General features: G+C 41.5%; 1 protein-coding gene across 4 annotated transcripts in view; it reads left to right on the top strand.

Annotated features, from left to right (window-relative positions):
• Positions 1-15,920, top strand: part of vps8 (VPS8 subunit of CORVET complex) — a 39,629-nt gene that overhangs the window by 14,266 nt on the left and 9,443 nt on the right. For all 4 annotated transcript variants that reach the window (XM_056435240.1, XM_056435241.1, XM_056435243.1 and 1 more), the window contains 25 exons: positions 752-922; positions 1,595-1,669; positions 2,686-2,721; positions 3,418-3,508; positions 4,597-4,643; positions 4,762-4,851; positions 5,364-5,410; positions 5,980-6,202; positions 6,310-6,399; positions 6,753-6,804; positions 6,898-6,940; positions 7,558-7,630; positions 7,971-8,090; positions 9,264-9,335; positions 9,615-9,734; positions 10,700-10,756; positions 10,869-10,951; positions 11,991-12,075; positions 12,672-12,770; positions 13,044-13,133; positions 14,277-14,323; positions 14,447-14,591; positions 14,940-15,029; positions 15,235-15,420; positions 15,503-15,584. In XM_056435240.1, the coding sequence (XP_056291215.1) occupies positions 752-922; positions 1,595-1,669; positions 2,686-2,721; positions 3,418-3,508; positions 4,597-4,643; positions 4,762-4,851; positions 5,364-5,410; positions 5,980-6,202; positions 6,310-6,399; positions 6,753-6,804; positions 6,898-6,940; positions 7,558-7,630; positions 7,971-8,090; positions 9,264-9,335; positions 9,615-9,734; positions 10,700-10,756; positions 10,869-10,951; positions 11,991-12,075; positions 12,672-12,770; positions 13,044-13,133; positions 14,277-14,323; positions 14,447-14,591; positions 14,940-15,029; positions 15,235-15,420; positions 15,503-15,584 (2,314 nt within the window). The remainder of the gene's footprint in view (positions 1-751; positions 923-1,594; positions 1,670-2,685; positions 2,722-3,417; positions 3,509-4,596; positions 4,644-4,761; positions 4,852-5,363; positions 5,411-5,979; positions 6,203-6,309; positions 6,400-6,752; positions 6,805-6,897; positions 6,941-7,557; positions 7,631-7,970; positions 8,091-9,263; positions 9,336-9,614; positions 9,735-10,699; positions 10,757-10,868; positions 10,952-11,990; positions 12,076-12,671; positions 12,771-13,043; positions 13,134-14,276; positions 14,324-14,446; positions 14,592-14,939; positions 15,030-15,234; positions 15,421-15,502; positions 15,585-15,920) is intronic.

Genomic DNA, 15,920 nt, shown 5'->3' with positions numbered 1-15,920 from the left:
ATCAAAAGCTTCTCTCTCTTCAAAAATCAATTGCAAGGCCCTCTGAGCAGAGCCATCTGGATCAGTTGTGATAAGAAACCACACGGGCAAAGCTGTATTTATTGTGTCCCGCCCCCAATGTGCAGCTGGGATGGAGTAAGAGTAAAGAAAGATGGTTCCTGCAAAACAGAGGCTAAAATATGCGGGAAGGTGAGAGCGGACAGGTGTCAGGGCTTGAATTTAATTATCAACAACGTTGCAACCTTGTGAGGGAACGACAGGAGCATCAAAACAACACTCACACACAGACAGAGACACACACACACACACACACACACACACACACACACACTCTATAAGCAGGCCCAGACAAGAGGACAGAGTAAAAGTACACAGGACCTCACAGTAAATGAGCCAAGGCCAATGAGTCCAAGTTTTAAAAATAATGAATCATATCAAAAAAATGAAGGTGGGTCCCAGAGACCTGAACACCACACAAGGGTTAAGGGAATCACCTGCAATGTTTAGCCGTGTGACTATACATCAGTGGACTATGTAATGGTGATAGACCTGTCCCCTGGAACAGAGACAGGCCTCGCTTCATGTAACAGTCATAGACCCGCCCCCTTCGTGGTCCCGCCACAACTTGTAAGGGGAGCTGTATAGACAGTGCTTCTGTAGGTATAGACGACGTATGATGTGAATAAAAGGCCAATGTGCTTATTTACTGTCAGCAATGACTCGTTGTCCCCCTGTCTCCATGTGTCTGCAGTGGATCAACAGTCGTACGCTGGTTCTCGTAGACAGCCATGAAAAGCTGCAGGTCGTGGACCGGCCCAGTCAGGAGGTTTTGGAGACTCTGGACTTGGAGCAGGTGCAACTGGTCTATAGCAGCCAACATTTCAAATCGCTGGCAACTGGAGGGAATGTCTCCCAGGCTCTGGTAAGAAGGTTAGCTGGTGGGGAACAGGATCAGAAGTCAAACTTCACATTTATTGGGTCAGGGTCAGAGGTCAATTTACAATAAATGATAGTGCGAACGAATTGGAGGGTTCTATAAGGAACCCGAAATAAAAAAATATACCTAGAACTATCTATGGAAGGTTCCACTCAAAACCCCATATGAGAGAACCTTCAGACAGCCTTCTGTGTTGTAATGGTTCCAACCAAAACCCTGTATGAGAGGACCTTCAGACAGCCACAACCTTTTTCCTTAAAAATTAATAAAAAGGCTTTGTAATGAAATCCAGTTTATTACAAAGAAGCTTTGTAAAGGCCTTTCTTCACAAGAGGGTCCCTCGGATGTAAATGATTGTGGGCAGAACTCCAGCCTCAAGGTGAAATCCAATCACATTTGTTCCATGGTCTCAGAGAAAGTACAATGAGAGTAACCCTAACCCTGAAGGCACAAGGCTCTGTAGAACCTTCTTTTTTCATTACAAATGCCGTAGTACTCTCTAAAACCTGAAGACACACTCTCTAAATCCACTGTCAGACTAGCAACAAAGTCAGGATTAATCCATTTCTCTCTCCACAAGATACTGACTTTTTGATGATTTTTGGACTGCATTTCTATGTGTGTGTGTGTGTGTGTAACAGTGCGTCTGTTTTCTAGGCTTTAGTTGGAGAGAAGGCCTGCTACCAGTCAGTCTCGAGCTACGCAGGACAGATTGTCTATCTGGGTACCAAGGTAATGTGTCGTAACTGCTGTGGTTAAAAAGACACCTTTCAGATGTCTTAGCCAGAGTCTGACGAGATCCTCGCTTAGCTCGAACACTCGAAACAAACCAATAAACTACCAAACATTAACAACAAAAAACAACTCTGGTGGTATGATAAAGAGTATGAAATAAAAAGTATTATTGACAACAATGATACAAATAACAGAGAAAGGGAGGTGAGACATAGATCGGCATGTGTGTGCCGAGTCATCCATCAAAATATGAATCTTTTCTTTGATGAAAGTTGTTCATAAATCACAAATAAGTTAAGATATGTCCTCTGAGCAAAATGAATGATGAATAAAGTACATTTCCACTGCCAGACACATTAGCATGATGTCAAAGGGCAGAGTTTACCCAAGAACTAAAAATGAGGTTAAATGTAATCAAAAAACACAAGCGAGTAATCGATCGAGTTGTGGAGACTATTCCAGTCCGATGGGGCGTTGAACTTCTTTGAGGATTCTCGGCACAATGGACAAAGGGGTGTCGAGTATGTCTCATGTGGCGATGTAAATAGAACTAGAAGCTATTTTAAGTGTGAATGATACGCTAGGTTAATGCTTTAAAAAAAAGTACAACCAGTGAAAAGAGAGTGTAAGTGTATCACACATTAAACGATGAAGAACGAGAATACATCATTGGAGAATTTTACAAAGGCACTCCTAGTGGTAGTCATTTGAGTTACAACGTACAACAAGTTTTAGAATTGAAGTTAAAACATTTCCACCTCTTTAATAATGTAAAACATATATATATATATATACTGTATAAATATATACATAATGTATATATATATATATTAATAATGCTCTCACTTATTTCACTAAATGCAAAAAGCATGCATCTTATTGCATTCATATAGCATTTGCTAAAGTCTGCTTAGAAATATGTCTATGTCATGTGTTTTCTGTCCTACATGATAAGATTGTGTGTGAAAATACAAAGTGTGTAATGTTTAGTGCAATACTCTCTTGTTTTTCAGTCAGCTCACATTATGGCTCTACGGAACTGGAGAGAGGTGTGTATGAGTCTATAACTGTTGGTAAATAATGTCTGTTACATCATATATACATATATATATATACATATATCTTTTATTTTCATGTTTTGTTTTGTTGCTAAAAAATCTATCTTGTTTTGTAAAACCGATCAAACAAAAAGTATTTATCCACACAAGTTTAATTTTGACCAACTCCACGATGATAAGCTGGTTTACACCGTTTACGTTTCATCCTATCGTCCTCCAGCTGGTTGAATTAAAACACCCTCTCTGTCCAGTACAGTAAGGCACTGGTTTATATTCATTTTGTGAATTGGTAATGGTGCAAATAAAAAATAAAAAACATAAATATAATATATATAATAGAATCATTTTTATATAAATCCGAAAGCATCTGAGCATATATCACGGAGAACGCAGAGCAGACCCAAAACCTGCTCGTCTGGGGGCAACAGCGTTTGTGTTTCCTGTTCCTGGTTGCCATGGACAACATCCAATGTGTCTAGCTCTGAATATTGAAGAGCACAAAGTAACTTTTTATTGCATTTTACTAATTACAATTGGGGGGTGACATATGAATATTTCCTATTCCGGTTTAGTGTGTGACACCCCGTCACCTCCAGCGATTTTCATTTTGCAAATAACTCATTGGCACACAATCATTCCCTGGATAACATCGGTTGACATCATGTCCGTCTCTGTCTGTGTGTCCAGCGTATCGACTTCCTGCTCAAGCAGGAGCATTTCGTTGAGGCTCTGTCTCTGGCCTGGTCCATCCATGAGGGCACTGCTAAAGCTGTGGTCGGTGGGTAGAATGCATGTTACAACACATGTTATAACACACCAGGCAGCTGCTTCCTCTTCCTCTTTACTGACGAGTGTGTGGTCCTTTGATGAAGGAACGTGGGCAATTTGTTGTGGATTATGCACCACGGAAACCGAACGTGGAAAACACAACATCCCAAATAAGATTTGGATCCATGTCATTATTTTTGCTTTTGTGGTGTTCATTTGCTCCACATATTTTGCAATTGAGCATAAACGTTTATTTCTTATAAACAGTCGTTCAACAACATTTTTTTTTACGGTTGTCATAATTAAGAATTCAAACACAATATTACATAATAATGGAAAATTGTCTGAGGGAAAACCAACTTCCTTCCAAACACAATTCCGAAGAAAATGACCAAAAACTCCAAATCATGAAATGGCCACTTGAGACTAAAGACCAACAATGTTCCAACTTTACAGCAGAAATACACACATTAAGAGCCTGGTTTGGTTTTAGATTAGATTAGATTATAACATACTTATTAATCCCCAGTGGGGAAACTCATTTGCCACCAAAAAGTCATCCAGACAACAATAGACTCCTCAGAGCACAACAGACAAAAGAAACACACTACAAGGAACAAACAAAACCAGAACATGCCCCATAAAACATCAGAAAGATCCTAAATCTAAATCTCAAAAAACCTAAAGGTGTTTATTCTCTGAAGTTAATTTCATCGTTCATGACAACTGCGTTTAGATAATATTAAGGCTTACAGTTATGCATAATTAGGAGCGTGGCTGCTCTGAGTGACAGGTGGGAGCTCTACTAAATGTCTCCTCAGCTCATCACTGCCTTTAGCCCCGCCCCCTGCAGCTGCACAACAGCGCCTCAGAAACCTCAGGGTGACGTCACAGATATTTGTTTAATTGTTTTTTTATACGGTCCGATATCAGCGGTTTGATTGGCTGCATTTTGAGTCTCTTATGTAGAAGGGACGGAGACTGAATACACAATGTCAGTACATGTTTTTCATTAAAGCCCATAAGTGCACTCATGGTGAAAGTAGGAATCAGTTGTTCTGATAGGAGAATAATGTGTGCCGTGTGTTTATTTTTCAGGCCTGTTGGGGGATCCAATGAAAAGGAAGGGGGTTGTAAGTGACAAGGTGAGAACACAAATCCGCCGCGTTGAAGCTGTGGTGGACGTTGAACTCCGACATGAGCCCGTAACACTCTCTCTGTGTGTGTGTGTGTGTGTGTGTGTGTGTGTGTGTGTGTGTGCAGATGGTCGAGATCCTTATCCAGTTGGCAGAGCATGCACTGAAGAAGTGTCCAGAGCACGGCAAGATCCAAGTGATGGAGCAGCACTTCCACGTAAGCTAACATGCCTTCGAGAACACATTCCGGCCATCAGTGGAGTGACTGATGAAGGGGTACTTGAGTTTATCTGACAGGGCCGTGGAGGACCATCAGACAAAGGGGTTGGTCGTCTCTTTGTTGATGTGATTGAAAAACATTTAAAGTCTCTGTCTCAAATTTAAAATCTTATGTATAGCCTTCAGTCCTGGTATAACGACAACAGTAATCTGAATATTAAAGCTTTGGAAGGTAACACTGGAGACACCAGGAAGAGGCTAGATTTAAAAATACAACTAAATAAAAAAGGTTCATCCCAGTGACGCAAACTGTTTTTCAATGAAAGTATCAAGCGAGTTCCAAAGGTTGCTGGATCTAACGCTGGCCCCGCCCCCTTCAGTCCTCCCTGCTATCCGCATACTGGTTCATTGTCTCTCAGGTTGATGTTGAACTTTTTGGAACATAGTAACTGTCCCTTAATTCATTGCATGTTTCACATATTCTCTCCGTGTGTGTGTGTGTTTGTTCAGGATGTGGTTCCAGTCCTGGTGGATTACTGCCTGCTGCTGAAGAGGGCGTGAGTAGACATGCAGTCATAGACACACACATGCAAACGATCACATCCAGTGAAGGCAGCCCAGAAGTAAGAGTCATGGGCTGGCTTTGGTTTATGGTTACCCTATTAACCTTGAGTCTTAATTTGTATGATGTGTTCATAATACTCATTCATAATTCATGATCAGACAATGTCTGTGTCTTTCACAGCATGAATTTGGATGGATTTTAAGTACGAGGTTAATTACACGTTAGCACTGACTTATTATGAGCAGACCAGGGGTAAACGGGGCTGAAGGGCAACTCCTTCATTGGACAGGTGTGACCTCCAGGGTTCCATCAGATTAGTCATGCAGCACTTTATTGAACCTGTATAATATTACGGATCTAATATATAATATTATGAATTAAGACAGAAGGTGAGGCTCAACCTCAAGTGAGCCTCACCAGATCTCGCTGTGGCCGTTTCACTTCAACCTAAACAAGTCGTTGGTACTGTGAATAAGAAAACTAAAGTAGTAGTCATATGATTTTAACATTAAACTCAAAATAAAAATATAAATAAACTACTGTGTGTGTGTGCGTATGCAGTGACCTGATGTTCAACCAGCTGTATGCTCAGCTGGTGGAGAACACGGTTGCTAAGGGCGTGTTTCTGGAGTCGCTGGAGTCGTACATCGTTGCCGACCGTCTCGGTCACCTCACCACGCCCATCATGAGGGACCTCCTGGCCCATTACCATGGCAACGGGATGATGGACAGCCTGGAGAGATGCATTGTCCATCTGGATGTGACCAGCCTGGACATACAGCAGGTGTGTGTGTGTGTGTGTGTGTCGATGCGCAGCAAGGAGCGCATGCAGTGTAAATCGTGCCGATCACGGATCAATAACAGATTTCCACTGCTATCATTGGTTTGAAGGTGGTTCAGGTGTGTTGGGAAAACCAACTCTACGATGCAATGATCTACGTGTTCAACAGCGGCATAAATGACTACATCACACCTATGGAGGTAAGGAGTTTCATCAAGTCAGAGTTGATGCAAATCTTTTGCTAAATTTCAGTTTCAGGGTTTTGGGTTCCTTAAAAAAAAGATTTGAGAAGCAAAGGCAGCTTCGGTGTGAGGTCACCGACCCGTTAGTGGTGTTGATACAGAATACACATGCAGTGTGTTTAGGGCGGCATGTACCACAACATGCCGCCCTAAACACACTGCATGTCTTATTAAGAGCCCAGTCAGCAGCTCCCATCGGCGTGTTGACTGCTCATATAAAGTATTCACACTGTTTTTAGTCAACAGCAACTGGTACATCAGGTCTGGAACAATATTTATAATCATTTTTAACGTCAATGCTTTTATTTCAGAAACTCTTTGCCGTGATTGGCCCACCACTTAGAGCGGGGAGGAGCCTAAACGGTAATACAGGAAAAGCACACAGCCTTTATGAGAGTTTATGTTTAAAAGAAGCACATTCAAATCTTTAACTCTGCTCCTTTTCTTCTGGGACAGATGAGGAAGTGGTGATGGGAAACAAACTTCTGGTGTACATAAGGTAAGTTCACACAGATATTAGTTCATCCCTCAGTGTATTCGTCCGTGGTATACGTTATGGCCGAGTTTGATTTCTGCCTCGAGCTGATCCCCGTCACAGAGAACCCAAATTACTCAACTTCCAACCGCAGAGTAGATGCACACTGTCACAAACACTCGGGACAAATGGCTTCCCTCTTATAGCTTTCCTGATACTGTAAATGATGGTGGTTGAAAGTCGTGTCTGCTGTTTAATAGTTTTCCACGGTTTATTTAGCAGAGTACAGGTGTGACGGGTAGTCAACATGTGAATCCAGATTGAAAATGGATCAGGCTTCATATAGCTGACATCATTTTTAGATATACCTTGTAAATACATAAATTGTATCCTACAACATACGTGGCACTTGTTAAGATGAGAAAGAAATCTCCAAAATACAGAGACATATGTGGGTTTTGATGCAAACACACCAAATTGGCCAAAAATGGTGATTGTCGGGGGAAAAAATCAAATTAAATTTAAACTTTGAGTTGAGCTTTTTCATTTTCATACTTTATACATCATGTATGTGTCTATGGAATCAAAATTGTGTGTGTGTGTGTGTGTGTGTCTGTATCTGTGTGTATTTGTGTGTGTAGCTGCTGTCTTGCAGGAAGGGCGTATCCACTTGGAGATATCCCTGAAGATCTTGTGGTTCAAGTCAAGAACCAGGTATGTACTGTACATACTAATTGTTTGACAAACATCTGCGCGTGTGTGTGTGTGTGTGTGTGTGTGCATGTGCTCCCCCCTGTACTTGCAGGATAAGCTACTAGTCACAACTGTAAAGGATCGTGGTTCTACAGAGTTCAACTATGGAAGTCATTGAATATCCTGAAAGAGTGTGACCGTTGTCGGTTATTTGCTGCACTTCATTCATTTATTGGCTCAATGTATCACACATGTTAACTGGTGCTGGCAAGATGACACACGACTATTGTGTCATCTGAAGAATGACACTCGACTTATATGCTCGTGGCTAATGCTGTGTGTGTGTGTGTGTTTGTCTCAGGTGTTTGAGTTCCTCATCCGTCTCCATTCAGCCGACTCGTTGGAGGAGGAGGAGGTCTTCCCGTTTATTCGCACACTCCTCCACTTTGATACCCGGGAGTTCCTCAATGTCCTCGCCATGGTGAGATTTCTTCACATCATTTGAACTCTTATGCTGATACATGTGTGTTAAGCATCTTAAAACCCGTATAGGATGCCATTCATCTGAAGCAGAAATCCTAATCCATAACCATATGATTCAGGAGAAAATAAATGTAATTATATATATATATGCTTTGATTGGGTTGCGTAATATAATCACAAAACGAAAGGTTGGCATGTTCTTACTGTTCCATCTGTGTGAGGACAGTTCATGTCAAAGATTCAAAAGTTGTATTTTGTCATGTGTTGAAACCGTAGTGCAGTGGAATGCATTCTCCATAAGACTTGTGTGCAATAAATACAAATAGTCTAAATAAAAGTACAATTCGAATCGAAGATGGGAAACACAATGCATGCGTTTGTTATGTTCACGGTGTAAATGTTAACTTATTTTTTGTGTTCCATGGTCAATAAAGAATCTTGAATAATTATTTTCAGGTTTTCAATCAACCGGTTTTCGATGTTGGAAGCTCTGTGATTGGTGGGACAGAGCTCCAGAAGGGGCGGGAGTACCATGGCTATGTGTATGACTCACAGCATTTATTTCTGGGATCCATCTATAATTTTCACATATCTTAGAATTATTAGATTTAAAATTGGACATTAGTCTTATTTTGGTCCATTCCACCAGAACACTTTTAATTTTCCTTTCGTAGAAAACAGAACTGTCACCATCTTAAAAGGTGACATCAAACTGAATTGAATTGAATCATATTTTGTTGTGTTGTTTTTAGTGCTGTGAAAAATAACGTGTTAACTCAGTTAATTAAATTACAGGTTTAACTAGGTATATTTTTTTAACGCATTTAACGCATGCGCAGAATGAGCTTCCAATCCGTCTGTTGTTGGTCGTCTCTCCAGCAGCATGTCATTCTGTCTCTACGTGTCGCGTTAACACGACTCCGATCTCCGTCTCGCGCGCCGCAGAGCTCGGATGCCGGCGTGTGCGTGCACATCGGGACGAAAAAAAGTCACTTGCACCCCCCCCCCCTAACCCTAACCCTCTTGCCTGTCTTGAGAGCCCTGTAAATGTATATATGTGATTAATCATGATTAATCCACAGAAACCTGTGATTAACCTGATTACAATTTTTAATCGTTTCACAGCCCTAGTTGTTTTGTCATTTGAGATTTTGTTGTCACTTCCTTCTAGACATTTGAAGACTTTAAGAATGATAAGCAGGCCCTTGAGTACCAGCAGAGGATCGTGGACATCTTACTTCAGGTAAAATCGCTGCATGTTGTGTTTTTGTTGATAGTGAAACTTCAGTTGGTGCGCTCGTATTAAAATTATAATATTTTTTTTATGAAACACAATTCCTGTTCCTTTTGCCCAACGACACACTCTGACTGCATGTAGCTTATTTGAAAGGCTCCATGTCGAAACAGTAGCTGATCATGCCTCTGTTGTCCAAGATATGTGCTATTAATATCATTAACGACTATAACAGTTTTTATTTTTCTCTTTTTTTAAACATAAAACTATGTCTTTGTGGTTACCTAGGTGATGGTGGACAACCCAGACTTTACTCCATCCCTGGTGGGCGGGCTCTTCACGTTTTTGGCTCGCCAGTTAGCCAAGCCAGACAACACGCTTTTTGTGAACAGGAAGCTCTTTGATCAGGTAACCAATCAGATCCACCCCAAATACCTCCAGTGTTTCATTATAGATCATATTGCTGTGATTACTTTCACTCACATCTGGATGCTTGCATAGACAGTGCAGGCAAAGGGGACGGTAAAATAAAGAAATGACAATGGATTGCAGAGATATGTTCAGATAGTTGAGGTAAAGGGTCTTACTGTTCCAATCTGAGCATCTCTTGTGGCAGAAAGAACACAGTCAGTCGTCATTCTGTGCTAAATACCACCTGCTCACTCATCTTGCCTTTCGAGATTAAAAAGAAAACAGACAATAACAGACTTATTATAATTCTGTGTTGGCCATTTGGAATTCGATGCTCTTTTTTCCAGTCCCAGTGGTTTACATACCTTTTTAAATAATGTGTTTTCACTAATAAAGCAAATCAAACATACAAACAGGGTGCATTTGTCACGGTGAGAGGTTCTCTGCGTTTCCTGAATGATGCTGATTGGCGTGTCTAGGCTCGTTGGGGCACACTGGTCCATAATGCTGGTTCAAAACAGAGCCAGGGCACCGGACGTGTTGCCTTTTTACAGTGTTGCATTTGAATGCATCGAAAATAAACCGATTATATTTGAAGCTTGTGTAACAATAAACAGAAAGAGAATCGAGGACAGAGTTCAGAGAGATACCGAGGTGATTCCAACAACTCTCTAAGTCTTCCAATTGATCGTTTCCCTCTTTGACAAATGTTTAAATTAAATAATCATTTTTTTAGCACCACCTTTATTACGTTGTGTATCATATTAAATAGATTTCCATTTATATTATTCTATATAACAATTCATTGTATTCATACCATGACTATTGAATCTTCTATTTGGGTATCTCAAACAAACCCTTGAGGTTATTGCAGAGTTACCGACGCTAAACAGGAAGTATTCATGAGAACAGCCAACCTCGGGTACCATTCATCTCCATCTTTGCTCTTCCTGTCTTTCCAGGTTCTGGAGTTCCTGTGTTGCCCTGACGATGACTCCAGACACACTGAGAGGCAACAGGTTAGCTCTCTCTCTCTCTCTCTCTCTGTACGTCCATGTCTGCAGTCTATTTGTGATTTTAGACAATGTCATCATGTCATGCCCCTGGTCTTTTTTTCTGCCCTGTTTGTAGGTTTTGCTGGAGCTCCTGCAGATTGGGGGTGTGGTCCAGTTTGATGAAGAAAGGCTGTTGGCTCTGGCAGAGAAGGCCAAGTTGTTAGTATCTGACCATCTTTCTAGTGATACTTTTTGTTTTAAACACTCCCAATATGTTGTAACTTTTGACTGTTGTGTTACATACTTGATCCAACTTATGCAAACTGTAGCTCCCATATTCCCTGGATGGTGTTCAGTGTCTATATTCCACTTTCACCATTGGTGGTCTAGTCTGATGCATTTAGTGCACAGGAGATCTTTCAGAGCTCTGAACACCGCTGTCTATTGACGTTGGAGACGGAGTTAATGAGAGTCTGAACCAAACCGTACATTTAAATGTGTTTGCCATAATACCAAAACAATTTTAAAAAGAGGATGAAAAGTTCCATGGAGATGAAGGGAAGTGCAGAGTTGGTCATAATGTCCTCTGTTTGTCATTATAAAAAACACTGTTTACACTACACAATGTTCTTTGAGCCATAGTTAATATAAAATATTGATGATTAGTGCAGTTTTTACATCACTATATATATATATATAAAGTATATATCCTGAAATCACATGTCTGGTTTCTACCGATGGACGTAAGAACTGAATCCTGCTGCATCAGATCATGTTGAAAGTTCTATATATATATATATATATATATATATATAAATACTGTATATATATGTATATATGTATATATATATATAAAAAATGTACACGTTATAAGTCACGATCATTATCAATAGTATTGTTATTATTATTACACTTTCAATTCAATTCATTTTATTTTGTATAGCCCAAAATCATAAATTACAAATTTGCCTCAGGACTTTACAATCTGTAACCATACGACATCCCTGACCTTTGACCTCACATCGGATCAGGAAAAACTCCCCAAAAAACAGATAAAACCCTTTTACGGGGAAAAAAAGGGAAGACACATTCAGGAGAGCAACAGAGGAAGGTCCCCCTCCCCGGATGGACAGAAGTAATATATGTCATGTGTCCAGATGAACAGAGATATAACACATTTAATGAAATGTGGGGGGGGATTCAAATGTGTCTCCTTTGTGGCCTTCATGTCTTTGTGTCTCCCTGTCTTGCCATCTAGCTACCAAATCTGTGAATTTCTTTATGAGAAGAAACATTTCTACGACAAGATCATTGATTGCTACCTGAGAGACCCCCTGAGAAAGGTAATATAGTGATACTTTTTTAGCTTTCTCAAACTAGACATGTATTTGGTTGATCTTTGGTCAATTTGAATGTGTGCATTTGCGTGTAAGCAATCGACGGACCCATCGGCTATCGGCCTTTTCTGTGCGATGCTGGTTGTTGTGTTGTTGCTGGTTGTTTGGATTACAACTTGAGATGTGAGACTGGAGTTGAGGGGCGACGTGTATGACAAGGTTGTTTCACAAGGAGCCGTTTACAAGCTCATTTAAAACCAATGCGAATCAAACTCATTGCCAGGTGGTAGACGCTCGGTTCCCAGAGGGCATTTCAGCCCACTGTCTCTTTTGTCCTCCACATGGGACGTTTGCCTGTATTCAACCAAAGCGTGCTCAAAGGTGATGGTTGTGTGAGTGACTTCTGATTGGCTGGCGTACCAATAAAGAGGCGGACAGCTGGTGAAAAGTAGATCCATCACAGCTGTGTGCTTTTCTTTACCTTTGGGTGTCGAGGAATGGAGAAGACCTCTGGAAATATTTGAGTCCTGTTGACTATTGTTATGTCATTGTGGGAATCAAATACAGCATTGAAGGTGTGTGTGTGTGTGTGTGTGTGTCAGGGGGATATCTTCAGCTTCATACACAACCTGCTGTCCATGCCCGGCTACAGCCCCGAGGAGAAGCAAACAGTCAGAGACAAAGTCCTTCAACACATACAGGTCAGAGCAAACTCACACAGATGTATGAATACCAGAATCCCTTCATTTCTGGGCACGTGACTTTTTTTTCATCATTTGTGGGAATCAACTCTTTAAGATAAAATGGGAAATGGATTTACAGATATACAACCGTGAGGCAGTAATAGTCCATTTTTTTTGCGTCAAGACAAGCTACAAACGCAAGGACACAGATGAAGTAGGACATTCTCTGGCTCACGATGTGTCTGGGAGTGATTGTGTTTCAGCATACCACCCTCCAAAATATGTTCACAGGAGCTGGTGACCCTTGACCCCAGCAAGTCGGCTGACCTCGTGGTGTTTCACTTTCCTAACGAGGTGCAACAAATCATCTCTGAGCTTCAGGTAAGGTCCAAATGAATGGTAATGTTATTATACTGTATATATTGGATCTGACTACAACTACGACGACCAAAATTGCTGAAGATATTTCTTTACTTGAACTGCAATTCATTTCATGATTGTCACAAAGGTTTATAAACCTTGACAAACGAGGAAAGGAAGCTCTAATGCCGCGTTTATCATTTCAGTTATCATTTCCGCCATCCACCACGGAAGAACTAAGCACTAGTTCTGCTTTATACTTGTTGTGGACATCCCACAAACGTCGGAAACATCAAACGCCCTCGTGTCTGGGGTCATAACATCCCCCGTGGGCTCACACAGCTCGGGGACTTTCACCGACTACGTCTGGATGACTGCTGCTTCCAGTTAGAGTTAGATTCCCAACGTCGGGCGAATTTGTCTTTTTTTGGTGAAATACTTCAAATTTTCCACTTCGCTCTGTTCGCGTCATTCAAGCCGGCCAGCGAAAATGTGCATCATTCGCTCCCATTCGCGTCTATGCATTGACTTTGCTTGGGATCTACCCGCGTGAAAAATGTGCAACGCTGTTGGTGTGAACGCAGCATTAGGGGCAAAAAGTCTGAATTGTAATTGGTTGGATGCTGTCTTCGAAGCTTTAAATGTTAGAGATTGACTTCTCCATAGTCCGCGTATGACTAGATGGAGTTGTGAGAAACAGACAGACCAATGTACCAGTGTGATACGAGGGCGGCGGCAGCCAAACGCATTGCAGACGCCTAACAGAATCCATGTGGATTTAAGTGCACGCTAGATTTGAGAGTATTTCTCTCTCTTTATCTTGCCGTCCGACAGCCCTTTCTGACAGGGAACTGAACTGAAAGCGAAGACACCGATGAGTTTCCCTTTCGATTCAGTTCCCCGTCGTAAAAACAGCATCACAATGTCACACCCATCCTCGTAGGCTGTCATCGTGAGACGGGTCAATGTTACCCACTGAATTGATTCTCCCCCTCGAATCATTTCAATTCAATTCAAAGGGGCTTTAACATACGTTTACATTACCACAGAAGGACAACATGTGTGTAAATAAAGTACGGTTTAGCTTACACACAGAAAAGTGATGAAGAGATATACAAAGATATATACAGATAAGTAAAGATCTCTCTCTCTCTCTCTCTCCAGGATGACCGGCTACTTTTCCAGTTCCTCAGCTGCCTCCTGGAGCCACGGTACGGCGTGCATCCTGTTCTCGTAAAAAACTCCTCTTCAGTTCTTCTAAATGTGCCTCCACTCCTCCCTCCTTACCTCCTTTATTTCTTCCTTCTCAACTTCCTGTTTGCTCCGCTGTTCAGGGAAGCCCATCATCCAGGAACCGTCCTGCCCCTGGATCGTGACCTTCATGAGCTTCTGCTGGACTTACTGTGCCGCTTTGGACCCCAGCAGCTCCTGAGCTTCCTCCAGACATCCCAGCACTACAGACTGGAGGAGGCCATACAAGTAGAATCTTCTACACTTCGATTGGGTTCATTGCATGTGTTTTGAGTACAAGAGTTGGGGTTGAATGAGGTTCTTCTCCATCGCCGATGATTCTCAGCACGCCCCCCAGTTTGGTGTCACAAGGGGCGCAAAGCAATGCAGCGATGTGGATATCGAACACCACGCAGCAGCAGCAGCAAATTGTATTTTAGAAACCTAAATTATTATTTTTTTAGTTTACACCATGTTTAAGAATGTTTTCCAAACGGGAGATGAACTGAAAGTGAAGCTTTGCAGAGAGCAAAGCAGATAAGTTTCGCTACACCTGTGAGTCTGAACACGTATGCCTGTGTCTGTCTCCCTCTCTAGATAACACAGAAGTACCACCACAACGAGGCGACGGCCTATCTGCTGGAGAAGAAGGGAGATGTTCACGGAGCTTTTGCTGTCTTGTTAGAGGTAGCTGCAAAACACCCACAGTGTCATCATTTACCAGATTCATTAATGACCTAATCATTTGTAGTTTACCAATTTGACACGTGAACATATTTACACATATCAATGTCTATATGGTGTTGTGGAGTCGGAGTACAGTACCAGTAACACAAAGTGTGTGTAAACACAGCAAGTCATGTACATGCACTTACTTTCCTGTCATTGGCAGACATTGAAGGAAACACTAAGTCTCCTCACTGCTGAGAGTGACAGAGGAGCTGATGGAGGAGAAGGAAGACGGGATGAAGAGGAGAGAGATAGCGATTCAACTCTGACCAGCGTCAAGGATTCGCTGAATGACATCATTGTCTTGTGCCAACGAAACTCTGACAGCCTCTACCTGCAGCAAAGAGAGGTGCGTGTGCGTGTGCGTGTGCGTGTGTGTGTGTGCGTGTGTCTGTGTCTCTTTCCTCATTCTTTTTTTTTTTTTTTCACAGGCTCTGTGGTTTCCCCTTCTGGAGACCATGATGGCTTCTCAAAAACTAGTGAAGGGACTCAAAGATGAACACACGTTTGAAGGTAAACATACACACGCACACTCACACACACACACACACACACACACACACACGCATGCATACAAGATCTTTGACTCTGATCTGGACCTAAGTCCTTCCCTATTTTTGTTATCATGAAAACTATTGTCAGGGCTGTGCAGGTCTATGCTGCTCTGAAATGGAATACACTTCTTCACTTGGTTATTAAATACAACAAAAGATGCTTTTTTTCCTTTTAACATATTCAAAAGTGACACAGTAAATTCATGTACACAAGAAGTGAACATATGTGTCTTGTATTTCAGGTGATATTTTCGTTTGACAGACAATAACAGTGTGTCATTAATTATGTGTGCTA

The sequence above is a fragment of the Pseudoliparis swirei genome, chromosome 17 (assembly GCF_029220125.1).
Source record: "Pseudoliparis swirei isolate HS2019 ecotype Mariana Trench chromosome 17, NWPU_hadal_v1, whole genome shotgun sequence".
Taxonomy (NCBI): Eukaryota; Metazoa; Chordata; class Actinopteri; order Perciformes; family Liparidae; genus Pseudoliparis; species Pseudoliparis swirei.
Note: the sequence above shows the minus strand (reverse complement) of the source record. Positions and strands in the feature narration are given on the sequence as shown.